Source organism: Fusarium proliferatum (genome assembly GCF_900067095.1).
Source record: "Fusarium proliferatum ET1 genome assembly, contig: FPRO_scaffold004, whole genome shotgun sequence".
NCBI classification, from domain to species: Eukaryota; Fungi; Ascomycota; class Sordariomycetes; order Hypocreales; family Nectriaceae; genus Fusarium; species Fusarium proliferatum.
In genome coordinates, this window is record NW_022194793.1 from 695,860 (window position 1) to 723,612 (window position 27,753).

The 27,753-nt window shown below is 48.9% G+C and overlaps 6 protein-coding genes across 6 annotated transcripts; 4 read left to right on the top strand and 2 right to left on the bottom strand.

The window, feature by feature from the left end:
* Nucleotides 1-144: 144 nt before the first annotated feature.
* FPRO_04422 (putative alpha-methylacyl-coa racemase) lies at nt 145-1,403 on the top strand (the record flags this gene model as incomplete). Its single annotated transcript, XM_031229931.1, has 2 exons — nt 145-205; nt 262-1,403. The coding sequence occupies 2 exons, from the start codon at nt 145-147 to the stop codon at nt 1,401-1,403; spliced, it is 1,203 nt and encodes a 400-aa protein (XP_031080118.1).
* A 563-nt stretch (nt 1,404-1,966) lies between these two features.
* FPRO_04423 (putative VpsA protein) lies at nt 1,967-4,330 on the bottom strand (the record flags this gene model as incomplete). Its single annotated transcript, XM_031229932.1, has 6 exons — nt 1,967-2,135; nt 2,188-2,272; nt 2,327-2,588; nt 2,643-4,029; nt 4,088-4,222; nt 4,278-4,330. 6 exons carry the CDS (start codon nt 4,328-4,330, stop codon nt 1,967-1,969), a joined length of 2,091 nt encoding a protein of 696 aa, XP_031080119.1.
* A 2,538-nt stretch (nt 4,331-6,868) lies between these two features.
* FPRO_04424 (uncharacterized protein) lies at nt 6,869-8,805 on the top strand (the record flags this gene model as incomplete). The annotated part of the gene is made up of 4 exons (XM_031229933.1): nt 6,869-7,526; nt 7,572-7,975; nt 8,035-8,660; nt 8,724-8,805. 4 exons carry the CDS (start codon nt 6,869-6,871, stop codon nt 8,803-8,805), a joined length of 1,770 nt encoding a protein of 589 aa, XP_031080120.1.
* Nucleotides 8,806-14,427: 5,622 nt separating this feature from the next.
* On the top strand, nt 14,428-16,290 carry FPRO_04425 (uncharacterized protein; the record flags this gene model as incomplete). The annotated part of the gene is made up of 4 exons (XM_031229934.1): nt 14,428-14,499; nt 14,560-14,712; nt 14,772-16,150; nt 16,212-16,290. The coding sequence occupies 4 exons, from the start codon at nt 14,428-14,430 to the stop codon at nt 16,288-16,290; spliced, it is 1,683 nt and encodes a 560-aa protein (XP_031080121.1).
* An 819-nt stretch (nt 16,291-17,109) lies between these two features.
* On the bottom strand, nt 17,110-20,351 carry FPRO_04426 (putative importin-alpha export receptor; the record flags this gene model as incomplete). Its single annotated transcript, XM_031229935.1, has 7 exons — nt 17,110-17,737; nt 17,790-18,093; nt 18,142-19,537; nt 19,598-19,768; nt 19,828-19,995; nt 20,058-20,200; nt 20,282-20,351. 7 exons carry the CDS (start codon nt 20,349-20,351, stop codon nt 17,110-17,112), a joined length of 2,880 nt encoding a protein of 959 aa, XP_031080122.1.
* Nucleotides 20,352-22,489: 2,138 nt separating this feature from the next.
* On the top strand, nt 22,490-27,388 carry FPRO_04427 (uncharacterized protein; the record flags this gene model as incomplete). The annotated part of the gene is made up of 1 exon (XM_031229936.1): nt 22,490-27,388. One exon carries the CDS (start codon nt 22,490-22,492, stop codon nt 27,386-27,388), a length of 4,899 nt encoding a protein of 1,632 aa, XP_031080123.1.
* Nucleotides 27,389-27,753: the final 365 nt, after the last annotated feature.

Consider the following 27,753-nt stretch of genomic DNA (forward strand, 5'->3'; position numbering starts at 1 on the left):
CTTAGGCATTGGATCTTTATATATCCCCTTCGTTCTAGTTGTAAGTCAGATATTATTCCCTTAGCCTTACCTATGTAAGTGAAGGCCTTGGTTTGGCCCTTTTGCTGCATATTTAATCTCATCTTACCTTCAACATCACGTACCATGTTGCAGCATCCTCCTTTGACTGGCATCAAGGTGCTAGAATTCGCTGGTCTTGCTCCTGGTGAGTACATCAAATACAAATGAAAGAGCAAAGTTGATAAACCGATTTTCTTGAAGGACCTTATGCTGGCATGTTGCTCGCTGACGCAGGCGCCTCGGTTCTCCGCATAGACCGTGCTCGACCCGACGCATCTGCGCCTACAGAAGACATGCTAGCCCGGCATAAATCTTCCATAGCCGTGGATCTCAAATCAGAGCGGGGCGTTGCGCTTATAAGACGCCTTGTTGCTGAGGCCGATGTCCTCATTGACCCTTTTCGTCCAGGCGTACTTGAGAAACTGTCACTGGGTCCGGATGAGCTGTGCCGTCTTAACCCAAGACTTATATATGGCCGCATGACTGGGTTCCGTCGTGATGGAAAGTACGCACTCATGGCAGGTCACGACATTAACTATCTTGCCGTTTCAGGTACACTGGGAATGCTGGGCAGAGATGGCGAGAAGCCACATCCGCCGTGGAACATCCTGGCTGACTTCGCTGGTGGAGGAGCGATGCTATTTGAAGGTATCTTAATGGCCATCATCTCAAGACAATCTTCTGGCCGCGGACAAGTTGTCGAGGCAAATATGGTAGATGGAAGCTCATATCTGACCACTTTTCCTCGAATGGCGCTCAAGACGATGGTGGGCAACAGTGGCCGAGGAAACAATTTGCTCGATGGAGGTGCTCCCTTTTACGACACTTACGAGACATCGGACGGCAAATATGTCGCTGTCGGAGCTCTTGAACCGCAATTCTTTGCCATTCTTTTGAGTGGACTCGAGATTACTGGTCAAGGATGGGAAGAGGATCAGCACAACAGAGATCGCTGGCCCGAGCTTCGGCATTTAATGGCAGATAGGTTTCGAAGTAAGACTCGTGCCCAGTGGGAACTAGTCTTCGATGGTACAGATGCGTGTTGCACCCCTGTGCTGGAGTATAGCGAACTAGAGAATGACCCCAAGCGGGAAGGTGACCAGAGACCGGCGGTGACCTTGCGGGAGACGCCCTGTCTTGCCGTGAAAGAGGGCGTAGGACATGCAGACCCATCTCGGTTTGGACAAGGCCCAGGTGTACCCGGAGACGGCTATAGAGCGAATCTGCTGAAGCCTGGAGCAGGGGGGGAAGAAGTCTTGAGGAAATGGCTGGGATGGGAGAACGGAACCGAGTATGTACTGGAGCGGGGAGGGTTTGTACTCAAGGAGCTTTCCAAGCTGTAACATGTACTGAGTATGAGTGTCGTGTTTTATACAAGCCACCATTGGCTTGCGCTAATGGTAGAAAGACCAGGTAATTGGTGTGTTAGGACACTGGCACCAAAGAGAGAGTTGCGTTGGATGCACACTCAGAAGGGCAATGATTATATATTCTACCTACAACAGGACCTTTCTACACAATCCACTCAGAGCTAACAAGTAAGCTTGGTAGAAAGCGCAAGCCAGTAGCTGTCCAGCCAACACATTACCGCCACTTACTCCCGCTTCATCAACAGCGCCCCAAGACAAAACCACGCCTGCAAACCCTGTCGTATGCAAGGGCCAAGCCATGCATCCCAATATAAGTCATTAAGCAGTCTACTTAGGGCTCCCCCTGAAAAGTGTGGTATCGAAAATTATAAATAAAGTGATGCTTAGGACGTCATGAGAAAGGGGCCGGGAGACGACTGCTGGGTAGTGAACTCCCTGGGGCGGTTAATTCGTAGGTGGAGAAGCGGCAGAAGGGCTCAGTCTGACCTCGATGCTGAGCAGGGAAGTCATGATACGAGTCTTCGTCCATCACCACATCACTGTACTTGACTGACGATCTCACTGGCCTTCGAGAGAGACTCAACCATCTGCTGGCACTCCTTTCTCCGTCGGATTGTGAAGTCGCTCTCCTTCAGAAGGTCGTCCAATGTGTCGGTTCGGTACATGTTCTCCAATAGCTCTCGTTGCATTTCGTCCTTGGTAAATCTATAGCTGATATTAGGGGATTTGACGGAACCTCTGGCTGCGAAACACTTACTGCACAAGATTCAGCATGACAGCCTTGGGGACCATGTCAATCATGGTTCGCTTGACGATGTTATAGTAAGAGGAGATGAGGAGCTCTGTACAGTCATTAGTATTATGCCGTAGATGCCAAGCCCTTCATCTAAACGTACTGATAACCTCTACCTCAATATTCTCGCGTTCTGACAGGGTACCAGAAGCCTTGAGAGTGGGCGGAGGAGCTTCCATAGCGGCGGCCTTTTTCTTGTTCTTGGCCGCGAAGAAACTACCAAAAAAGCCCGAGTTGCCGGCGCTATCAGGATCCGGGACTGTCGGGCTGGCAGCCCGGGGAGTTGATGCAAGTGGCTTGCCAGTTTTTGGGTCAACCTGAACAGGCTTGCTGGGGTTGTATCGCTCATTCACCATCGCCATTGCCTGAGATATCAGTTAAGAGCCATTTCAAGTAAGCTCAGAAGCGAATTAACTTACTCGGTGACCGTTCAGAAAGTCGGGGTGGCCTGTGTTGACGTAGCATGATTCCATAGCCACCAAATCTCTGACGAGCTTATTGGTAGGTTCCATAGCCTTCTTGAAAAAAGCAATTACTACGCCATGCATCTTTTCCTTCAGTTGAGGGTACCGGCGGTAAAGCTGCTTGGCAAGAAGCTGTGACAGAATTCGAACAAGTTCATCGTATACGAGAGAAACACACTTCAAACTGGGGTCTTCCAATCGCTTGATCTGCTGCTTCACAATCAGTTCGAAAGCGGTAGTACCAACAAATAGTGCTGGAGAAGATCCAGAAGAGTTATAGAGGATGGTACGGATGTCAACATCCTTGACGACATCAAATGGGTCAATGGCCTTGACACCGTTCGAGTAAAGCTCGTGAAAGACAAAGCTGATACGAGCACCTCCCGAAAGCTCAGTGCTGGACAGCTCAGTGTTGTTACCATCCAGAACTGTGCGCCACTCATTTGTGAACTCGGTGATAATATTCAGAACGATGTTGGCGCTGTTGCCGAGCATAGAGGGGCCAAGGCTTTCCAGCTCAGCTGAGTACTTTTGAAGAGAACTACTGATGCGGGCCTTGATGTCAGGTAGGGTCTGTTTGATGTGCATCATGAGAATGAGGTTAAGTTTGCGCGCGAGATAGGGAGTTCCACAGTATGAGCTCTTGTTTCGGTATGCCTTATGGTTTTCGAAAAAGTTCTTCTCAGCCTCGAGCGCCTGGTTGATGGCCTTTCGATTATCAATATCTCGTTGGCCTCGATTCACAACGGGGACGTAGCCCAGTCGAAGAGGAATGACACGGTTCGACAGAATATCGATGACATCGGTTCCCTCATCCATCAGATCAACCTTGGTCAAGACTCCGATCGTCCTTTGACCTTCAGGGTCAACCTCTCGTGCCAGCTTGAGACCGTCCGAGTTGGCCAAATCCTGGTTGGCGGCAGTGACTGCAAGTATGATGGCGTTGGACTTGCCAATATGTTTGAGAACCATCTCCCGGATCTGTCGTTCGATATCGCGGGGTTGGTCTCCGACTGGGACCTTGGTAAGTCCGGGCAAATCGACCAGGGTCAGAGTGAGGACGTTGGGAGAATAGATACGAAGGTTGATGGGAGCGGGGGAGATGCCGGCATTTCGTCCAACCTTGGCTTCTGTCTCTCTAGAGATCTCGTCTCGAATCTTGGAAAAGTCGTAGAACTTCTGCCCAGGGGCATGAAGGAACTCTCCCCACTCATCGGCATTGGCCTGCTTGTCGTTGGTGGTATCGACCTCCTCGGCCTTGACTCCATTGCTCTGGGGCGCACGGTTGATGAGTTGAAGAACGAGGGGACGTCGGGTTACAATACCAGAGCCTCGGGGCAGGCTAGGAGGGGCGGTCAGTCTCATGGCGACCTAACATAGGCGGTATGCAGCAAACTCACAAGTCTCGACCGACAATGTTCTCCAAAACTGAACTCTTTCCACTTGACTGACTTCCTACCACAGCGATCTGAGGCAAATCGATAGGGTTGTTGACACCAACAGTCGCGAAAACATCCTGAAGCTTGTTGACAAGTCTATCAATGGAAGTTAGAGGTAGGGTAGAGTTGGAGGGTAGGCATCGTGACTAACTGGATCAGGGCGGGATCCGAAATGCCGCCCTGCGAAGCAAGGGTGCCGCTCATGTTCGTTGATTCTTCCAGCTTGAAACTGTGTACGCTTGAACGATGCGTAGAATCGAGCGAGTTGAAAACGATAGGTGGGGGAGGAGGGTTAATGGTTTATTTAACTTCCAGAAAGCGGTCGAGGCAAAAGATAACGGGAAACGTTGCGGAAGCTTGGAACAGGGCACCACAGCAGCCCTGGTTGGTCTGTAAGTTTTTCAAGCGTGCAAGTCGTGAGAATGAACAGCGTTCGGGGGTGCAAGGTCGTTGTATATAAGAGATGGGTGGTGTTGCTAGAATAAAGGAGGGAACTCCCAAGACGACAGCGAGTTCACGAGCCTAATGGCACTAAGAATTGCGCGCCGCATTACGTCCTTACATTGTGCCACATAGTGTGGCGCAGGAATTCCCAATCTCAGCTTTTATTGCCTTACATAACTGGCCCAAAAGCTTAGCGTTCCCATCAATGATATTGCACGTGACGGCCCTGAATATCATTCTGGCTGGAAGCTCAGAACTCTGTAGCCTGATGAACACGTCAGCCTGTGATGGTCCCCAAAGATAAAAGTGGTTGCCTTCCTCGGGGCGGCATACCTAAGAGAAACCATAGCGATACTGTCTCCTGGCTGGAGGCCTCGATATAGGTACCGGTAGGTGTTCGAACCCCAGGTACCCGTTCGAAGGTATATTCAAAAAGCGACCTAGAATGGACTTTGGGTTTAGTATGTATGTGATCCTATTCAGCCAAACCCAGGAGCGGTTCATTTGTTTTTGTCAATCATATTTCGTTGGTGCTTCAAGGACACTTGCACTATTAGACCCTTGCTTATACAATCAGTTCTTGCCGTGTCTTTCGATGCCAGTCTTCAGGCGGCGATAGACCTTAGATAGCCATGCCTCAGTTCTAATTTGTTGATTTGAAAAGAAAAATAAGTTGTCTCCAGACCCTGACATGGTATAGGGGAAGGGTCATGTGCATGAAATACGGAAGTAGTGGATGAGCTACAACCACAAGATGTCCTTCTTGTGCATGATAAGCTTGTACATGGGTAGCTACCAAAGTAACAGGTACTGATACAGTAGCTTGCTCGAGAACTGTCAGCATGGTGGTAGGACGTGTATTGGCTTGCCGCAGAGGAGCAGTAAGAACATAAAAGTCTCTGGTCACCCTCTCGAAGAAAAGCACACTGTAAGACATTATCGGGATTTCACATAGCCAGGCGCAGTCCAGGACTCGGGAGTGTCTCATCATTTGCGGTGACGATATGATTTGAACGTCATCAGCTAAGGCTGCAGTGGTGTGGGGGTGACACTGCGTCTTAAGCCAGAGACGCTAACTGATGGATGGGTAAGAGGTTCCATGCGGTCTCTGAGTTGGTTAGCAGTCAACAAGAGAATGCATGCCTATATAATTCGTTCGTTGGGGCACGAGAAAGAAAAATACCTATCAACAGCGATCGGATATCGAAGTAGGGAGGAAACAGAGCCAATGCTGAATAGGTTATCTCGTCTCGCAGGCCTCCACTCATTCCGCCCTCTGATCCATAATTCCCAGTGTTCACTCAATGTCAGCCACAATGAGCAATTGTTCCAGGGGAAACCTGGGTTGCAGATGAGCTTGGGTGTGCTGTACACCTCTGTTGTCGCCTGTTGGGGTGCTAATTGGGAGCCGTAAACACCCTTGGATGCTTCTCCTCCAGACAGCTCTGCCATACCTCAACACCTAACACCATAGCTGTGGACGTAGTCAATAAGCCCACAGTGATAGCTCCGATGATCTCATTGGAACTCATAAATATTGACATGAATCGTATCTGGCTTTCTCAAGCTACTAATTTATAAGAGATCAAGACGGCGGTTTCCTCTAGCATCTTTACCTCGTCACATGCACACCTCCTTGTTAACTGACCCCAGCTGCTAACATAACCTACCTACATACCTACCTTACCTATCAAGCGCCACCACCTCCACCTCCCGCTTCCAACCACCATCCATTACATACCTACACTACCTTACATCACAATACCACGACTCTTCACATCCATCCTGCCCTTTGTCATCGTGCTCGCCTTATTGTTGTTTCATTACTTTGCCTGAACTGCATTTTCTGGTTGAAGCCAGTTTTCTACTAATCAAGCTACCCCAGATTCCACCGCGGCAGGAAACCGCGGAGAGGCCGTCCTGGACTCCTCCGGCGAGCCATCGCACCCAAATCTCCACGACACCACTTCCAGTGATCCAGACACGCCACATCTTCTCTCGAACTTTTCTAATACTACTGCTTCCGCCCATTCCTCCGCCGTCTCCCCGGCTAACGCAATCGTGCCCCAACCCCATCGACAAAACCGGAATCAGACACAGACTGGCATCGCGAATATAGATTCTTCGGCTGCCAGATTTGAAGGACTTCCGGGTCAAGTACCGGCTCGGATACTCGGACGACGTCAACGCTCCCCGGCTCCTGACCGCCGTTTCGAACCGTCAACCGGCCGATCCTACACGCCAGACGGTCATCTTATCGCTGAGCCCAGGGCAAAGCGACGAAGAGGGAACGTCACCATGGGTGGCAGTGACATTCTTGATCCCCATAATGGTGCTCCTTTAGGAATATCTAATGGATCAAGTGAAGTGTTTTCAGGGGTCACAAACGGTAACAAGACTGCCATGAACGGATCTTCAGCTCGAGATAAGAACACATCGGTTATCAGACGCAACGAACGATCCTCAAAGTATTTTGGTCATGATCGGGAGGAGGTAACCCGACTATTGATACAAGCGTTATCAGACATGGGATACCGGACTGCCGCAGATAATGTGAGCGAAGAGAGTGGGTACGAACTGGAAAGTCCAACCGTAGCCGGCTTCAGATCTGCTGTTCTGACCGGGTCATGGCCCGTGGCCGAAGAGTTGCTTGCTGGCGCTTCGTTGGAGACTGAAGGCCTAGGTAATGGCCTTGTATTAGCACCTGGCGCGGATCCCAACGCCATGAGGTTTTGGTTACGACAGCAGAAGTTTCTGGAACTTCTGGAGCAGAAAGATACAAGCAAGGCTCTGATAGTACTTCGAAGCGAGTTGACCCCGTTATCCCATGACACTGGTAAACTGCATTTCCTATCAGGTCTACTCATGTGTCGTTCGGTCGAGGACCTTATGGCAAAGGCTGAGTGGGATGGTGCGAATGGCCAATCTCGAAAGCTGTTGCTCTCGGAGTTATCAAGTACGTATTCTGTTGAATTGTTCGATTCCCTGCTGACATGTGAAGAATGCATATCACCGTCGGTCATGCTCCCTGAAAACCGCTTGGCAGTCCTTCTTGAGCAGGTTAAGCAGAGTCAGATCGACACCTGTCTATACCATACTGAAGCGTTATCACCTTCGCTCTACTCAGACCACTTCTGTGACAGACGCAACTTTCCAACAGAGGTCGCATTGGAGCTTTCGAATATGGCCGATGAGATTTGGCAAGTACAGTTCTCCCATGACGGAGCCAAGATGGCGGCGTGCGGCAGTAGTCCAGAAGTTATGATATGGGATACACGCACATTTAAGGTCTTAGAGTCTCTTGACGGCCATGATGGCGGCGTCGGAAACATTGTTTTCAGCCCTGACGATTCTCTGATTCTCTGCTGCTCGAGGGACGGGCATGCAAGATTGTGGACTACCAATGTGAGTTATTACCAACTCCTCATTCTCATACCCGAATGCAGCATTAACAGCGAGCTTAGGACGGGACTTTGATCAGGAAATTTCCTAAATTCGAGGAGCCTGTGAGCGGCTGTGTCTGGGCTCAGGACAGTCGGTCACTGGTCGTTGGAACGCTAGATCCTAATTACAGCCTTCGAACTCTGAACCTGGATACGAGTGAGCAGTACGAGTGGGGGGTAAAGCATAGAGTCCAGGACCTATGTGGATCGCCAGACGGTCGCTGGCTCGTGGCTGTGGACAATCAGCAGACAATCCACGTCTATAACGCTGTCACACGAGAATTGGAGTTTGATATGGAACTTAAAGCCCGACCGACATCAGTCAACATCAGCCAAGACTCACGTCATCTTCTTGTCAATAAGTGCGACGGTGAAGCTCAGCTCATTGACCTCTTGACGCGGAACTCGGTCCAGAAGTTTTTCGGTCACACAGGCGGTGACTATCTGATTCGATGCTCGTTTGGTGGAGCCAACGAGAGTTTTGTCCTAAGTGGTAGTGAAGATGGTAACATCGTTATATGGCATAAAAACACGGGTGCGGCAGTCGAGCGCCTACATGGCCATCATCCCCGCTGCAATGCTGTTGCATGGAATCCTACCGACTCGTATATGCTAGCGTCAGCGGGAGACGATGGCCGAATAAAGATGTGAGTGTTGTTGCGTTACCACGGAGACCCAATGAGTAAGTCAACAGCTAACACGAATCCCAGTTGGTCCAACAAAACGGCCAGTGTTGAATTAAGGGCTCGTCATAATCAAGCAGGCAACGGTTGGACAGCAGAGGAACGATGAATGCGGTGACGTCAAAGACTCTTGACGCATTCAAGTGACTTTTTTTTTTGGCAGGAAGAACACGGTGAGGGTGCTTTGCGTTTGGCTTATAGAGTAGATGGAAGCGGATATACGGAAGTATAACACACCAAGATTACTTACGCCGGCACGATCATAATCATCATGGACCTTGACGAATCGGGGAAACGGTCATCGATTGTCTCGGCGTTGGGTCTGGGTGGTGGGTGATGTGTAAAACGAGATGTCTGAATATGTTAAGTGTCTCACCCTGCCGTATTCAGGTAGACAGGCGCATGAATGTGAAATCCCATCTTCACAACCCGGTTTCTGTTAGTTTAGACCTTAGTACCCAGGAGCGAGTGTCCTTCATGTGCGAAAGCTTAACTTGCGCTGGACAAGACAGACTGCGAAATCGTTCCTCACAACATTTCTAACAAAAGTGGTCACCTAGGTTGGTAGTTAAGGCGCGGTACATTGACTGCTATCAATGATGTGATCCGAACGAATTCTTGCAATCACAACTAGTTAATACCATAAAACAAAGTTGTTATGCAGGCTGATTGCCTTCGTTGCTTGCTACTTGGAGTTCTACAGATTCTTCTAATTTAGTATTCTGGCCGGCCTATATAAGGCCTGAATTTAGAACAAAGATTCCTCAGCTTAAATATAAAAATTGAGTTCACTATTAGCAGTGCCTGCATGAACTGACCTTGCGATACTGGGACCAGGGCAGATGATTGAGATGGTGGCCAGGCCAAGCGCGGGACGGCACGCCATTTGTGCATCCGCAAGATCGATCTTGGATGGAAACTGAGAGAATTGCAATCTAGCAAATGCAATACTAGAAATAGTCAAGGAGTCGACACGGTACTGAACCATGGTTGGCACTCAATAGCCTATCAACGCACAACAGCATCTGAGATACTGGGCTACACGAGCAGATGTTCATGGATCTATCTGCGTGTAGCTCGGGGGCCTTAGATCTAAATCTGATATCACACAGCCCTTATCCGACTTCAAACAGGCCTCTGCGGCTGTGGATAATACACGACGACCTCAGCTATAGGTTCGTCAAAGTGCTCGGCCGGAGACAATGTCATAAGCCTTACTGGTGGACTTTGAAGGAATGTATTGGATATATGTACCCTAATCATTCATCCCATCCACACCAAGAGACGGATCAAAGAGGCGGCATTTAAAGTAATTAGCAAGTCAGAAAAATTCGGATGTCGTATGGAATACATTTCTTGACATCCAAAGTGGCGGATGAAAGAGTTGAGCCTCTTTGCAGATTTGGGAAAGATTAACTTACTCGAAGTTCCTCTCGAGGATTCAACTTAGAAGACAAGCTATGCCTTAGTTACGAATCCCAATGAATCCCTCAGAGCAGCCGCCGCCGCCGCCGATGCATTTTGGACGGTGAAGCGAATCAACACCACTCCACTTGATTCAGCACAGAATAACATACACAAAGCCATAGAGTAATCCCGATTTTCGGAACTGATTATTGATTTGTCTATTCGTTGCCATCGAGACTTCTCCTCCTTGGCTTCCTTTGAACCCCTGTCGACACATGGTTCTGAACCTGGCTTATCGAGCCATGTACCCCGTAGAGACGCTAAGACCCTGGCGGCTGTTCCCCCCTGACGTTGGAGCAATCATGGCTCACGGGCGACGCGGGAACCAAAGACGGATGTAGAGCAAGGCCGAGGTAGAAAGGAAGGGCCGAAGTGGAGGCAGAGTTGATATTGTTGAGACAATCAAAGACGTTGTTTGAGGCGGCAGCCTGTCTTTCAACAGTAAGAAAGGGGTCAACAAGCCTGTTCCGAACAGGGTCATGATCATATTAATATTGCACTGACGCGAGGATAGAAGACTACTCGGTATTGTTTTATGTTCTGAACACTGTCGCTAGGCATCGTGTTATCTGACGATGATACATGGAGGAATTGTATCCTCTAAGAAGAGGACGAAGAGCAAAAGACCAGAGTGATGTCGATGCCACCTTGAGACCCCTGAAAATATCCCGACATGATTTGATGTTTCCATGATCCCTGCTTATTGGACCAGGAACGGCCGCCGGAGGGCTGGGCATTTGGATTTCATTGTATGTACTTCGTAATTGTGTTGTGTTTGCCTTAGGTACTCCGTGCCTGACTGCCTGGTATTGTACCATGCAACCAGACGTTTAGCCCAAAGGAACAGTCAGGACCATCAAAGAGTGAGTGCTATATTATTTCTATGTTAACGACTTCTCCTACCCCGTACATTGTTGATACTCAAACATAGGTTAAGGCTGAATGGTGACCACGAACACCAGTCTACTGCCGGGGGAAAATCCGTTGCTTTGGTTTACCGAACTACATACCGACAGTGCTACATGTGTACAAATGCCTTAATGTTACCTTGGTTACAAAAAATTTGGCCATCGTGGCGGGATGGGCCGGCGCCGCGTGTAAAATGGGCGACGGACTCTGCCAGTCTGTCCATTAGATAGATACCATCCATAGCAGACTATCCGTACAGCGTCCCAGATCAAACAATAGATACCTAGTTAGGTAGGCCTGGAGGGAAAAACCCAGGACCTTAATCCTGAATGATAAAAAGACTTAGGGAATGTAGTATGAGTTTAGGGTATCTCTGCTAAGCTTAGGATACCTTCTGCTGAGTTTATTTTGACACCTCACAGTAAATAAAGTCCTGTATTTTCTTGCTCTCTGAGGGTTGGGTAGTTAATTTGAGTATCTTCGATGGAGCCCTAGAGCCTGTGTTGGTAGCGCGGCGTTAGAGCAACCAGATGTGCTGACCTTGACCACGTGCTGGCTCTTTGAGAACCGACAAAACACTTAAGATGGATCGTGATTGAAATGTACTCCGAAGATCTTTAATCGTATCTAAAGCGCTGTCGATGAGGCTTGAAGCTCTTGATTCTTTTCTTTCAACTCAAACACCAGGAGGCAGCGACTACGACTACGGATAGGCACATTGATATAAGGCAGGTCTTTGCTTTTTCGATCTTGGGGCATCCCTGTAGATGACATACCGCACTCAGTGCATTACCGTGCGATGAGAAACATCCAGGCGATCCAGGCATGGGTTAATATGATTAATGGCTCAAGCGTCAGTACATATGTGCACGGTGACATGGGCACGGAACCCATGGGCGAAAGTTGGTCTTCCATTTTCGGTTTACGACCCTCATCATATCGTTTGCTTCTCAGATATAGTGTTCACAGATATCCCCCATACTTAGTTGCTAGTTCTCCTGGGACCGATCAATGTCGGGAATACCTGAAAACATGATTTATCATTAGCGGCCACACGGGCCTGGAGTTTACACCCGTATCTCATGAGGACTTGGAGGGAATAACGGGCAATCAGACGTCGGAAGGACAAAATGTAGCTGGGAGTGTTGAAGGTGCTTGAGCAGAGAGATTCCAGCGGCGAGATCGGCCCACCAAGTCACTTCGTGGCTTACGAAGGTGAGGTGAGCATTCAGATTCAGAGAATAACGTGGTCACAATCTTGCCAGAAGCGCTAAGGTATCCTGAATCGTACTCCCTGCAGCAAACAGGTTGGAACGATATCTTAGGTACATACCTACCCTACCAAGCTTACATGAGGCACCTGGGCAGTACTTAGCTTCAAACGCGCTGGGGACTGAAGAAGGGAGTTTTCTTATCAATATATGGGCTGAGTCTCTTTTACAGCTTCCAGTTCTACGTACTAAGTTCTCTGCCTGGATTTGCTCGCCAATTTTTGCCCATTGAGACACTATTTTTCTACAGCTTCAAGATCTGAGGGAAAGGAGAATTGAATTGTCCCCACGTCTAAAATGCCCTTCCGACCTGGTAAACAAGGTAAGTAGGTACCATACATGTAAGCACAGGGGTACATACCTGGAAATAATCAGTTGTCAAATTCTCCTGGCGTACATAGAGTAACATGGTCGATCCACCAGGCTTACCCGAGTCAGTTTCATCTGGGATGAACTGTTTGTTGACCGACTAACCGCCTAGTTTCTCAAAAGTTATCCATAATTGGGAATTTCCTGACATAACTTAAATGTGTGTTCAGTTCTTATTTTCTTGCTCCCCGACGTTGTTGATGCAAGATCTCAGGTAATACGGTCAGATACTAACTTTTCTTCAAACTTTGTAAGATCTCAATATGATATCTGCGCTCAGTCCTCCCACCACAGACAGAAAAGAGTAAAGACCAGCATAGTCCCCTAAAAGTTTTAGTCACTAGGTACCTGCCTAAGTACCTAGGTACTAATCTGCAGGCACGCACGCACCCCAGATACATGAGCAAGTCGGTATTGTGGTCAGCAGGGACTTACTACTATAAGTTGCCCAGGCCTTGAGATAGGTAGGGACCTAGTAGTAATCGAGGAGGTTAAAGGCCGTGTCAACTATCCGTACGTCTTCCTTTCTTTCAGCGATGCTGGTGACTACCTACTATCTAGACAAGACTGTATGGACCTGGACTCGGGCAAGTTGTGTTCGCTGAACTCTAAAATACTAGTACTGTGCATGCCTGGAGAAGCCACTGTACCGGTGCAGCGGTGCTCAGGCTGTTCCTTCCATTTCTGTTCGAGACTTTTAGTTCATTTCGCCTGACTCCTGGCTGTAACGCATCCTCCTCCGTACCTGCCTTAGTACCAGTCCACCCGCATCGACCCTCGTCCCCCCCAGTCTTCCCAGGGTGGATCCTCCTTAAAGGTGAACCTCGTGCTAACCATGTCTCGTCCACGGGCTGTCCAGGATGGATTAGGTCCAGAAGCTGAGGCCATCTCATCATGGCCCCCCTCTTCCCGCATCCATCCCATCTCCAACAGGGGCTGGTGGAGGTCGGTTAAAAGAAATCCAATCCGATGAAAGAAAGAGGACCTCATTAGACGGCCAGCCAACGAGCTGAACTACCTAGGTAACTGACGCTTGTGTCTACCTACCTTTGTAGGTAGGTACAGTAGGTATAGTAGGTAGCTAGGTACCTAGGGAAGTAAGCCGCCAACGAAAACCCTTCTTCATCAAACAACCAACCCTTTTAGGTCTCCTTTTGTATCTCATTCGACTTTCTGAGCAAGACAAGACGAGACAACGGGACGGTTGTTCCCTTCCTTTTTACCTACTAACCTACTACTCTTTGCACCTAAGCCTACGACTAACTTAAATTTGTCCTGAGTACCTTGCCTTTTAGTAGCGTACCTTAATTGGCTACTCCGATCTGCCCGTCCCGTCTCCGAGCAGCTGCCGAACCTTCCATTATCCGGCCGAGTCCCCTTTAGTTTGCTTCTGTCCAGTTGCCACAAACATCATTGGATCTTTCGACTCTTCTAATTTTCTTCTCTGCATTCCAACTCAACGGTTTTTCGGTCTCGTCTTTCTGCGCTCAGCTTGTTTTCGATTGGCCTTCTCAGTTTTGTTTCTGGGAGCTTGTTTGTTTTCTGCTAGTCTTGGCTTGTCGGGATACTCGATCCCTCTATTGGCTTCCGTTGATGATTCAGTTCTCATGATGCGATTGTGATCCCACTTGCTGGCTTCTCTTGGCATCAACCAGTCCGACTTGACATTGTTCCCATGGTTTGCGTTGCGCATATTCTTACCGTGCTCACTCACCATGGATAACTTGGAGGGGATGCTCCTGGTCCCTCCGGAACGCGGCCAGATACTTGGAAGAGCTGTTTGGAAGGTTAGTCTCCTTTATCGCGCTGCTCTATTTGTCACCCAAACTCACAGTCCTCCGAAAAAGCTGCGATATGTTGTCGTTGGTAGGCGTAACACCAGAGGTGGCCCTAGTCAGTCACAGTTTATCTCCAACGGTCGCAACAACAGTCTTGGGGGCAGTAGATCTTTCCCCAAACTACCCATAGAAGAATCCTGCATACTCATCTATAAACACAAGGTATGAAGCCCCTGAGTATCTTGCCTGATGTCTCCCAGCTGACCCCATTGGAATTTCAGGACGACAATGAGCCAATCCAGCAATGGCCAGTGAACTCTATCACCGATTGTCAGGTCCAGCAGATCAATCATCGCAAACAGGGTCCCGTTCTTCCTACTCTCGTCATCTCCGTTGCCGACAAAGAAAAGAAACGACGTTCGAGCCGGGCTGCCGGTCTCATATCATCGAGCAAAGAAGCTAGCGCGACGACCCTGTGGTTTCGCACGCCTCCAGACGATCATCATGTCAGTTTACATGAGTGGGCACGCAACATTCTTGCTCGAAAATCTCCGATGAGTCCAGAGAGCCCAATGTCACCCCAGTTCTCCAACCCCTTTGCCTCGATGTCTCGCGATGCCTCCGATTATTTCTCCCGGCCGACCAGTGGTAACAAATCTGGCCGGTCTGATCCACGGAGTCTTCAACATAAGAGCTCTATCAACACACAATCAACAACTACAACCACCACCACCACCACCAGAGAGCGGCCCCTCACATTCAGTTCCGAATCCCCTAGCTTACGATCAAAACGCAGTGATGTCTCCTCTCCTTCGAGCAACAATTATCCAATTCAGCAAATGAATTTCCCGATCCCTGGGCAGCACTACACTACGGTCCTTCCAACTGATTTGCCATCCCCTGTCAACACTACAGGAGATTATCAAGGGGAATTCATCGAGGGGTGGACCTCCGCGCAAGGAAGATCATCGACAATGAGCTCGCCAATCCGCGGTCGCAGCAGTATTGGCTCTCAGCCGCCACATCCATCTATCGCTGCGATAGAGTCTAGCTCTCCGCCTGGGCCACGTGAGACCATCTTGGACAGAGCGTTTCAGATGCGATGCATTCCTGGTTCTGAGCGAGAGGTGCCTGGCGAGGAGAAGCTGAGCTCCTTGGCTCGATTTGATGCATTGATGCGAGAAGCTGACGACAAAATGAAACAGAGGGCAGAAGCCGAACGAGCCCAACAATTGGCAATGCGCAGTGCTTTCGAGGCCTCTGACAGTTCTAGCCAGGATGATGATAGCGATTCGGACGATTTAGACGAGGATGCGTACGGAGGGGTTCCTGATCGACGGGGTCCGGCCTTGATACCTTCGACAACACAGAGGGCATTGCAGTTTATTGCTGATCGTCGTGACCCAGCACCGTTATCACCATCCAGCCGTTCTTCGGTATCGAGGACTCCGGTGATACCCCAATCACCTCCTATACGACCGCACACTGCACATGCTAAAACGAGGCCGAACCCCACACAGAGGACTAACAGCACCCCTCAAATGATTGCCAACATGGCCAGGCTGGAATTGACTGCACCCCCAAGCAAGGTGTCTGATGATTCCTCATTGAGGTCGAACGGAGACAAGCGTCTCTCCACTTCAAGCACTGCTACCAAAAGGTTGAGTTTCACCGAATTTACCAAAAGACTATCGAGCACCAGCAGCTTACTGTTCGTCCAGACGAACGCTAGTGGGAGGAGTTCCCGGAGAAGCAGCGAGATCGACCTCCAGCCCTCGCCCCTACCATGTGGGACACTGAATCCAGAAAGAACTGCAGTGCCCACCCGAGACCAAGACCAAGACCAAAACTCTGGTGATGTCACCACCAGATGTGGGTGGCGCAACAGTGTTGGCGTTGTCGGCAGAGATGGCACCTTCTTCTGAGATTGCCATTTCCAAGAGCCAACGAGACCACATACTGAGACGATCCCACAATACTCGATCCCATGGCTGAAGTTTCTACGACTCTGAAGCGATATCTAGTTCTGAATTTTGCTGTTATGCAATTGCATATGATAAGGATATGGGCAGTTTTTGGTGCAGCCTAGCTGCTTGTATGATTTTGATACCAAACGATGGCATCGTCACGACTCTTATGACGGAGATAAGGGGCCATTGGGTACGTGGCCCCAGGCGTTTACTGTTCACGGATGACTTTCTGTCTCCACAAGCATTGCTCGGTGTCTTTGATTCTGATGGGCATTGGCATATACAACCCCATAGACATCATACAAGGGTCATTCCACGGCCAGAGCATCATCCATCTAATACATTTTAAAACTACTTTTGACGTGATAGCATTGTCACGAACATAAAATCACTGGCGAATGGTTCTCAGGGGCTGGAGCTCGGAATTTGTCCTCGCTTGATGTGGGTTCTTCGCAGTCCTCTATTCGTGTTGCTGGCTTGGTTGCTCAACTGTCATCCTTTTGTCTTGCGTGTCATCCATCAATTGGATTTGCGAACCCCCTTCGGGTCCTGGTATTCGTAAAGCCCATTCAATGTCATCCAACATCCATAAAAGGATGTCCTTGGCCCCCTTTCATCATCCACATGCATCGTACCACATCCCTCTAGTTTATCGGATATACTTGGCGATGGCTTCTTGCTCCTCGGGGCTCAATCGCTCACCAACGAAGCGCTCAATTGCGCCGCCATGTCGCTGATTGGCGCTGGCCATGTACTCCTTTACCCACTTGGTGACGTCCAGAACCTCGGGGAAATCATCCTTAGCCAATACTCTGCAGGTGTTGAGTGCAGTGAAGGACATGCCGAAGCCAATGTCATCAACATCTGCTTCCGCAACGACCTCATCACCAGCGCCAGCAGCTACAGTAGGGGGGTTAACAAGTAGTGAAAGAAGCTTGCGACAGCTGTTGGCCCAGCCCTTCGCGAACTGTCGAGCAAACGATGACGAGTCACACAGAGTCTTGGTAAGAGAGACAACTGCAACCTTTCGATCAACTGGGCGTGCAAGTTTCTCTGTTTCACCAAGGACAAAAACAGGGTAGACCTTGGTGAAAACACCATCCTCTACTGAGTTTGACTGCTGAATGAAGTAGTCTGCTCCATAGCCAGCCTCAAGACGAGCAGATACAAGATGGTAGAAGCGGACAAAGCGGAGTTTCAGAGACTCGGCAGGGGTTCCTTGAAGCTTCGTGTAGAGTAGCCTGAGAATTGTACCGAAGTAATCATTAAGGGCAGCTCTGTAACCAAGGGTTAGATATCAATACAAGCATGTGAAAAAGCAAGACTTACGGCTCAAAACTCTTCACAATGGAATCCAAGATGTCAAAGGCAAGTACCTCGGACTTTTTGCCACTGAGCAGCTTCTGGAATATTCCAAGCACGGGCGCAATTTGTCCCTCGGCCTGGATAGCCTGGGATGCCCGAGGAATGACAGCCGACAAGAGACGTGTGCACGCAGGAACGTTTCCTCGAGTCTCCCAAAGTGTGGGGTTTAGGAGAGGACCTAACAGGGCCTTGTAATTCTCGGAAATGGTCTCAGAGGGGCTGGATTCGAGAAGCTGCGCAAGAATCTGGAAGACATATTGCATAAATTCTGAGGAAATGTTAGCAATACTCACAAACGTGGAACTGCGTGACCTACCCGTGACATCCTCGACCAAGATTTGGTGGAAGGGCCCCCATAGCTTCTCGTTGAAAAGAGCAGCATTGCTAGGGGCACAATATCGGACAAGAGCACCAATGGCCTCGAAATGGTAATAGTAGAAGCGGGGGTTGCTGGGGTTTTGCTTCATAACATTGGTGATGAGGATGAGATGAGTCAACACATTGTCCAGCAGAGGAATAGCTCCGTCTTTGATAACGATCAAAATTCTCATAACACAACGCATTAGAAACTCGTTCTCCTGTAGCTTGGCGGGGCTTGATTCCTTTTCAATGAGCTTGAAAAGATGGCCGAGAAGATCCTTGGCGAAGGGTTCAATGTCTGCACGAGGAAACATGGGGTTGCCTAAATCATCGGTGAGAAACAACACCCTCTCCACTGCGATAGCAGCATAAGAGTAGACGACGTAGTTATCTGAGTTCAAGTTCTGGATCAGAGGGCCTAGAGCCACTTTCCACTGCTCCTTGGACAGCTGACTTCGGAAAGTGTAGAGGTACTTGATGGCGTCGACCTTCGAGATTGGTTCAATACCTTGCGTGCTAACAAGATCTTGGGCAATGTGTTGCTCAAAAAATTCAACGACGTTGACAAGGGGGTTAACGGTCTTCACACCCTGAGCAGCAGTTACCGCACCCTTAGCAGCAATAGACAGGAAGAGATAGATAGCAGTATCCTTGGACTTCCAATCACTGCTTCCTTGAGACAAGTAGTGAGTGATATATTTGGACACCACCGTTGTCACAGGTGCTTCAAATCGTTCCTGAAGCTTTCGAAGGAAATCGGTAGCAGATCGACGACGTGAGTCTGTATCAGACCCCTCCAGATCCCTGCGAATGAATTCAATAGGCTCGTCCTCAAATAGCTCGATATCCGATTCGCGGAGCGCCACGTTCGGCAGAATAACCTTCTCGACAATCTGCGTCAAAACATCCTCACTATTGAAGATTCCTGAATGTTGTGTAGACGACGCAATAGCGGTGAGGAAATGCAGAGCTTTGCTGACAATGAGGTCGTACTTGGTCTCGGGGCCTGTTGAAGACAAAAGGTTCCACGCTTTCTCAATGAAAGGCTGACAGTACTTGGAGAAATCCTCATCGTATTTGACGGTGAAGAGTTCGAGGATCTCGCAAATATCAGCCTTGACCGTATCAACTATGCTCGTCTCGGTGTCGTCATCAGTCTCCAACAGGGGGTTGGAGTAGGTAAGGTACTTGTGAAGGAGCTCAGAGATGCTGCCGAGATTCTCCTCAAAGATAGGAGGTAGATCATGACAAGACATGTCATGGAGAATTTTGATTTGAAGGTCCAAGGCCTCGAACCAGCCATGCAGCACTTCCTTCTTGTCATTGTTCTCGGCAATCTTCTTGTCGGTTGTCTAATGCGCCAAAAACCATGAGCACGAAGCAGACAAGAGTATTCACTCGCCATGACTTACCACGAGAAGTTGAACGAAAGCTTGTCCAAAGGTCTCAATCACATGATTGATCTCCATATAAAGTTCGTCTGTTCGAAAGAGAGGTCGCCATCTGGCAAAGATCGAATGTGCAACCTCGAGAACGCCGACGTTGACCTTGGGGTCAGTAGCGGAAAACCGACTGACGAGTTCCTACATCAAAAAATGTCAGTACATTATACTGTGATTGCCCATCAATATTGCAAGCTCACCTGGGTAAGGGTGTCCCATCGTCGCCAGAAATCAGAGTCTGCAATGACGCTGATAGCGTCACCAAGCTGGGCCTGAATATTGGAGGGAGATGAAATCATGAGGCCTATGAGGCGCTCCTTGATGACTTGAACCTCATTTTGAGGTAGCTTATAGTTGCCTTCCTCGTCCTACACGGAGTTCGCGATTTAGTATTCTGGGCAGGGTCGGTCGAGAAAAAGGCAAGACGGACCACGTAGTTTGTTCGAATAAAATTCTTGAAGGCTAATGCTGCAGCGAGTCGAGTCTTTGGCGGTAGGGTGCCGGAGTTGACAATGTTGAGAAGGCTGAGAGAGTACTGCGGTTTGGTAGCCTCATGCTTGAGGGCAGTCTCAGCTGTTGGTGATGGTTGTTTATTAGTTTCCAATCAAAACCGCGGGGCAACGAAGTAGTGGGACAGAGCAACGGATCAAGTACCTTTACGATGCTCTGTAGGATCGAGAGTTGCGTCAAGAAGTTGAGCGATCTGACCAATATCGGCCGCCATGGTGAGGATGTATTAATATGGTGACTCCTTAAGAGGGAAGGGTAAAGGACGAAGAGAAGAAAGAAATGAGCGGTGGTGATGGGGAAGGACGAGTTTGGAGGTAGGTAGTAATAAGAGCTTAGAGGTTGCAGGTTCAGGTTGACAAGCAAATCAAAGCTCGGGCGGCTCTAATTTTTTCTGGGTCTCCATTGGCGGGATGCTATTGGCAGTAAATGGCTTTGAAGCCTTCAGCAGCGAGCTAGCCCAGGCAGGCGAGCTGCAGTTGATGGGCTTTGAAGCTAGTCACACTAAGAAGAGCTCTAGGTCAATACCTAGGTACTCGAGGTACGGGGGCAAAAAAGCTTCCGTTTTTGTCTCAGATGACAAAAAGATCAGCGTGAGCTTGGTATAGATTTGCGAGATCCCTGTCTCATTATTTTTGACGCTTTAATTTGTAGTCAAGGAGTTTCTTTCTCCCTAGGAGCTACCTCGTTGCTATCTGCATAATAGTACGAATCGACCGTACTATTATCAAATGGTGACCTACCGTGCGTAGTAACAGGTCATCATCGATCGATGCAGAGTATTGTAAAAGATCAGTACTAAGGAATCCAATGACCAAGAATATAGGTTGGCTATATTCGCATTTCTCTGCATCAATGTGGCCTGATGCTAGAACTAGAAGCTAGGTAAATACTAACCCTTCTGCATGAATAACAACTCTGATACTGTCCCAAAACGATAGGCAAATACCTACGTGTAGCAGTTGAATAATCGTTACACTAGGCATCTAAACTAGTACTTAGTATGCATCGATCGGAGCCCATGAAACCTAGTAGTAAGGTACATCCATCTATCTGGGCAACTTCTTTTGTGGCGGATGACAGCGATACCCCAGTTGATATGCATAAACACACACACACACACATAGCGGCACATCCATGGCCATTTATTGAATTTAAAAGACAGTATATCTCATTGACTATGTATTTACTAGACTTAATGATGAAATCAAGCCACAAGATCAGCGCCATGGTCTGTCATCCAACTCGGCGACAGAACCCACACCAATACAACCGTAGCCAGAGAACACTGCAGGTACGCTGTAGCTAAGGAACAAAATATTATTCTCTACAGACTCAGGGTCCCTTCATAGTTCCAGATTGGCGCGATTGGCATGCGGTACCTTACCGCCTACAGCTTGGTGGCATGGCGTACATAGCAAACCCTGAGCTGTTCGTGTGCTTCAGGAAACAGCCATTCAAATGCCACCAATGGGTCATCTGTTATAGCTTAGTAAGGAAATCTTGCGTTTCCATTAGCTACTACCTGGTACCTTGGGTGGGCAAAAGATCAGTATTATACATTACAGGAAGTACCCTACTGCATCGATCTGCCTTGTCATTGCGTCTTCCCAGAGTTAGGTGGGTGGTATTCACCAAGCGCAAACTTTACCAACTTATTACCGGTAATGTGCCAACATCGTCTCCCATCCTTCAATATTCTCTCATCCTTCCAGCCTCATCAAATCAAATCGCTTTATACATCCATCATAGCAACTTGGTCATTGATCGAGCCCCCCGCGCTCTAGCCAGTGTGTCCTTCTACGAGTCCCGGCCTCTTTTTCTCGCCTTTGCATCCCGCCGATCTGCCCGCCGTGTGGTGCCATCCCGGATCCTCGTCCACCTCCGCGCTATTGGGTCACACTTATCGTTATCATCATTCCTTCTGGTCCCTGACTGAATTGCACGATACCTCGCAGCCGAAGCCCGATTATCTACAACCTTCATTGATCATTTAATGAACACGCCTTATCCTGTGTATACACGCAACTTCTTACAGGCCAAATTCAGGCCTAGGTAGCACATGTTTCGCCGGTGAGACTCGCTTGCGCCGTCTGCCCATTTTGAATTTGCTCTGCACACCTTGCATCCGAGACGCCGTTCCGTTTGTCGTACTTGCGACACAAGACAATTCAGCTCGGTTGTCTTGTCTAAACGCCTCGTCGAGCTCTTGAACTTGCCCAATATCCTGTGTGCCCATCACCTTATCGTTGCGACTCGTTTGACGCCCCATGTTGTCTGTTTCGTGTCGATTGATCCGTTCTGCCTTGCCGATGACAAAGTTTCTAGTGCACAGGTTTCTGTACCTTTGCTAACATGCTGCGCCGATTAGCCTCACTTAGTCCCAAAGACTCCAACGAGACTTCACACGAGCACATGTCACCGCAGCCAGGAGATGGTCCATCATCCCCAGATACGTCCCGTCAGGGTGGCCTTGCCCATGTCCTCCGGGGTCTGACAAGTTCTAAGCTCTCCAAATCCTCGCCATCTATAGCATCACCCTCTTCAGCAAACGCCCAGCCGACCGCCGAGTTCGTTCATGCTCCAGCCCCAGCCGTCTCCACCAACCCACCTCATGGGCTGTCCTCTAGTCACATGGAGTCCTTTGAGCTTCTCAAGAATGGCTCACCCAACGAGCGCATTGCTGCCGCCAACTCGTTGAAATACGCAATTGCCGAGTACCCTCTCAATCCTGTCTTGGATATTTGGTATGCTGCGAAAGACCTTATCGATCCCGCAAAACCTGCAGCAGCACGGGCAGCTGGTTGGGAGCTCCTTACGGAGTGTGTGAAGCACGAGGCCTCCTCTGATCTTGAACGGCAAGAATATTTCACAACCCTATCGGCTCCTGCAAACTCGGAGGATTTTCACCTACAGTTGGCTGCTCTTGTTGACCTAACCCGGCGGGGCCGAATTTTGACAGGCTTCGATTATGAGCTTCTTCCCCTTTTGACTAATTGGCTATGGGAATCTTATAACGTGGTGCGTGCAGCTAGAAGGAAAGCGTCACGGAGTTCAAAGGGCGCTTCTCGAAATCGTGCTGTCGCTTCTGGTGAAGAAAAGAACCTCGCTCAGTTATTCAATTTTCTCATCGACGTCATAAAGTTCAGCTTCAACAATGCAGATGAATCTGCTGTGACAGGATTGATCGATCGACTACTGGCAATTTGTATGAGCACAAGCGTGGAAGAGGATCTCAGATCGTGCATAGCGGTCATTGATGCAATTGTGACATTTGGGTCTATACCAGAAGATAAGCTCAAAGGCTGTGTTCAAGTGCTCAGCTCTATCTATTGCATGGTGGGAAGCCTTCAAAAAGACTCCTGGAACACACTCTCAAATCTGTTCAAAAGCCATAATGGACAGGCGACCACCCGCATTTTATTGGATATTCTACGAAATAATCCTACGGATGGGGCCAAGGAGAAGGATGTTAACCGAGAGATACGCGGCGCTCTTGCCGTACTGCAAAAGGTTCTGTCCAAAAGTCCGGAGAACGGCTATCCGGGGATACCTTTCGCGTTACTGGCGGATGGTCTTACAATAGTTGCGAAAACTGGCACTTCCATCAAAACATTGACAGCTATTCTTCAGTTGCTTAACGCTCTATTTGACGATGGCAATGGCCACATACATCGCTTGATCATCGACGAGGACTGGTCGGTAATACTCGAGGCTGCCGCGACATGCTCCAAACGAGCAATACCTGGGCCGCGCGACTCTGATGGATACCGGAGTCCTGTGAGGGACGAGAAGCCTGAGGAAGCTCTGAGCCGAGAACTTATAATCCTCATCAAACAGCTTGATGTGCTCATTAACCAAAAATCGGATGTGTTTATTCCTCGGGCAACCATTATTTCGTTTCTAACCGAAGTCCATCAATTTCTCCCTGACGAAACTGCATCGTCTGTCTTGAATTACTTTCAGCAGTTCAGATGCTGTTCACCTTCAGATCTCCGATGGGAAGAAAATCTAACCTTGGTTTTAAAAGGATTCTTTGGCAACAGAGATCGGTCCTCACAGATTAGGCTTCGAGCCTTGGAAACCATCATGGACGCCTACGAAGTCGTGGATCTAGTTGGCGACGACCCCGAAGAGAGTTTCATCCCACAACTAGCTAAGAGCATCCTTCAAGATGTTTCTGAAGAGATGGATGTTTTGGTCCTTGAAGGAATCATGTCGCTCATGGTTTCAGTTGTAGTATCGTGTGACATGGAGTTATTCGATTATATTATCGATGCCCTCCGAGGCATCGTCATTGGCGACAGGCTCAAATCACCAATTCCATCGTCAGCATCTCATAGTCCGTTCGCTCAAGGATCTTCGGAAGAACACCTGCCACAAGGACAGTCGCCCTCAAACGTGGTTGCCAAGGGCTACGTGAAGATATTTGTGCAGACTATGGATTACGACAGTGGGAAATCCTTGAGGCTATATCATGCGTTGATAAACATTGTGAAGTCGAGTCACTGCGAGGTCGATGCTCGGTTGACCGCTATGAAGCTCTTATTTAGGCTGCGTGCCGATTGGGCCAACCGAATTTTCATCACAAAGACACTTGAGACTAATTTTGTTGCCGCCTCCTTGTGTCGAACCCCGGAAACATACGCCAAGAAGCAGGCTGAGGAGGCTGCACAATCTATACGCTTGTTAAGAAATGAACATGTTGGGTCGTCCAGGTCTGCTCGCGGTATTTCGTTTAGCCAAGGGCAAGGCCATGAAAGAGGCATGCCCGTTCGGTCTGCAAGCGTCGCTGCTGGAAGTGGCCTACTCGGCAATAGTGGTAGTGCAGCTCGCTATCATCAACTTTGGAGCCTTCCGGACCCAGAGGCTCTGCCTGACACCGTGACCGGCGTGTTTAGTCCAGTTCTAGTTTCTCACAGCCCTGGCTCCGCTGAGCTCGTGATGGATGAAGAAGTCCAAGAGACCAAAACGAATATTGAGGCTACTGCCCTCGATATTGCCGCTTGGCTCGAGGCTGTCCTCGGCCTGTTGCACGGTTGCGACTGGGAGGTGTACAGTTTTGCACTGGTCCACCTTCCATCACAACTCAGCAACCATGCCATTTTCAGAGACGCCATTCCCCAGATTCAGGAGCTACGAAGACTCATTTGCGAGCAAATCCGAACCAACTCCTTTCAAGAGCCTCCAAATGCATCAGGGTTGAGGCGAGCTGATGTGGCGATTTGTCTCTTCCACAGTTTAACGATGATTCTCAGTTACCATGACCACTTTCAAAAGGGCGATGAGGATGAAATAGTCAAAACATTTGTTCATGGCATCGCCACTTGGGAGCGGAGTGCAAAATGCTGCATCCATGCTTTGTCTATATGCTGTCATGAATTGCCACTCTCCACAAGCAAATCACTGGTTCAGCTGTTGACCAAAATGTCTACTATCATCACCCAGCCTTATGTCTCCATCCACATCCTCGAGTTCCTGGCTTGTCTGAGCCGTTTACACAACGTGTATGTCAATTTCAGAGAAGAGGAGTACAAGATTGTGTTTGGAATTTGCATTCGCTATCTGCAATCTGTGAGGGACAAAAAGGCTTCCAACAGGAACAGTCATGCCAGTGAACCGTCTACTCCAGCAACCTCTACGGGCAACCTTTCGGATGCCGTACACCCAAGCGCGACAGACGATTTACCACAGTATGTGTATGCATTAGCATACCATGTGATACTTTTCTGGTTCCTTGCGTTAAAACTGCCAGACCGTGCCACCCTGGTTGGTTGGCTTGTCAGGAACATATATAACGAGATTGAAGATGCGCACACGGATAACGAACAAGCACTCACTTCGATCGACTTCATGCAAAGGTATACATACGCTGATGTGGAGGAATCATCCCAAGACCCTCTCTTTACATCGGATCGATTCGGAGAGATCATAAAGAAGAGATGGTTGGTTGGTTATAGCATCGTCACAGTAAACCAGGCCACGACCACTGGCTGGGCTCAAATTGTCAAGAGACAGCCTTCAGGCACCTCGGCCTTCACGATTCGAGAAACGTTTGATCCACCGCCTCCGCATCAAACACCTAATTACGTGGATATTAGCAGGGAGGGACAAGTCTCGACGAATACTATCTTGCCCAGTCACATCATGGTACAATTGATGTCGTCCATCCCTCAAGGTCATGATCTAGCGCGACCTATTCCGCTCCCTGAGGATGATGCGGTTGAAAGGGCCATTCGAGTCTTTGATCGAAGCTCTACTGTTGATGGGCACAAAGTCGGTGTCATATACATCGGAGAGGGACAGACTGATGAAGTTGAGATTCTTGGGAATGTGTCTGGTAGCAGCGATTACATGGAGTTCCTCAACAATCTTGGCACATTGACCAAGCTCAAGGGGGCAACGTTCAACACTCATGGACTCGATCGCGAATTTGACTCTGATGGCCAGTATACTTTTTGCTGGCGAGATCGTGTCACAGAAATCGTGTTTCACGTCACCACACAGATGCCTACGAACCTTGAACATGACCCACGTTGCACAATGAAGAAACGCCATATTGGCAATGATTTTGTTAACATTGTGTTCAACGATTCGGGTCTGCCTTTCAAATTTGACACTTTCCCGGGCGACTTCAATTTTGTCCATATTGTCATTACACCGGCGTCAAGGGCTTCGTTTATTGCTGCTAGAGACGCTTCCAAACACAGTCAGCCCTTTTATCGCGTTCAGGTCTTGAGCAAGCCAGGTTTCCCTGAGATCTCGCCTGCCTCAGAGATGAAAATTGTGTCACTTAAGGCTCTCCCAGGTCTGATCCGTTTGTTGGCTCTTAATGCTTCGGTGTTCTCTCACGTCTGGGCCAACCGTGAGGGCGGTGAGCATGTCAGCTCGTGGAGAAGTCGCCTCCGTGCTATCAAAAGGCTTCGAGAGAAATACACACCATCAAAATCCGGGCAAATAACACCATCGGCTTCGCAGAATTCATCCCTCGGGGGTGCGCCTCCGTTACACCAACAGCAGCAGTTCCTGCCACAGGGAGATATGTCGTCGTCGCGACCAGCCAGCACCGTCCGCGATAGCTTTACGAGTTTACGTCGTACAAGTGTAGCCACCTTTTTCACAAGCACAAGTGAGCAGACCTCACATCGATCCTCAATGTTATCATCATCTACAACAACAAACGACACCGAGATTGGTCCATTTCACGGGCAGGATTCCCACACTGACACCGTCGACTTTTCCAAGTGGGCCTAAAAATGTGCTATTGAATGGGGCGCGGGAAACGTGAAGCAAGGAGTCATTCTAGTAAAGTCATTATGTTTTCCAAAAAAAACAAACAAAAAAAAAGGGTGGAGGCGTCTGTCTATTTACAAGGTGTCATGGGGGGGGTTCAAAAGTTTTTTGCTCTAGGTCACACTTGATGTTTGTCTGTTCTATCCCTATTTCAAATCTGTTTTCTGTCTATTTCTGCTTACAGCCCACCTCGATATACCCTGGAGCTGTGTCTCGCTCGAAGTAGAATATTATTGGACTGCTAGAAGACATTTAATCGTCTAGCCAGTGCCACTTGATTTACTTGACAGTCCTTACCTCAAAAATGCGGTTGATTATTGGAGCAA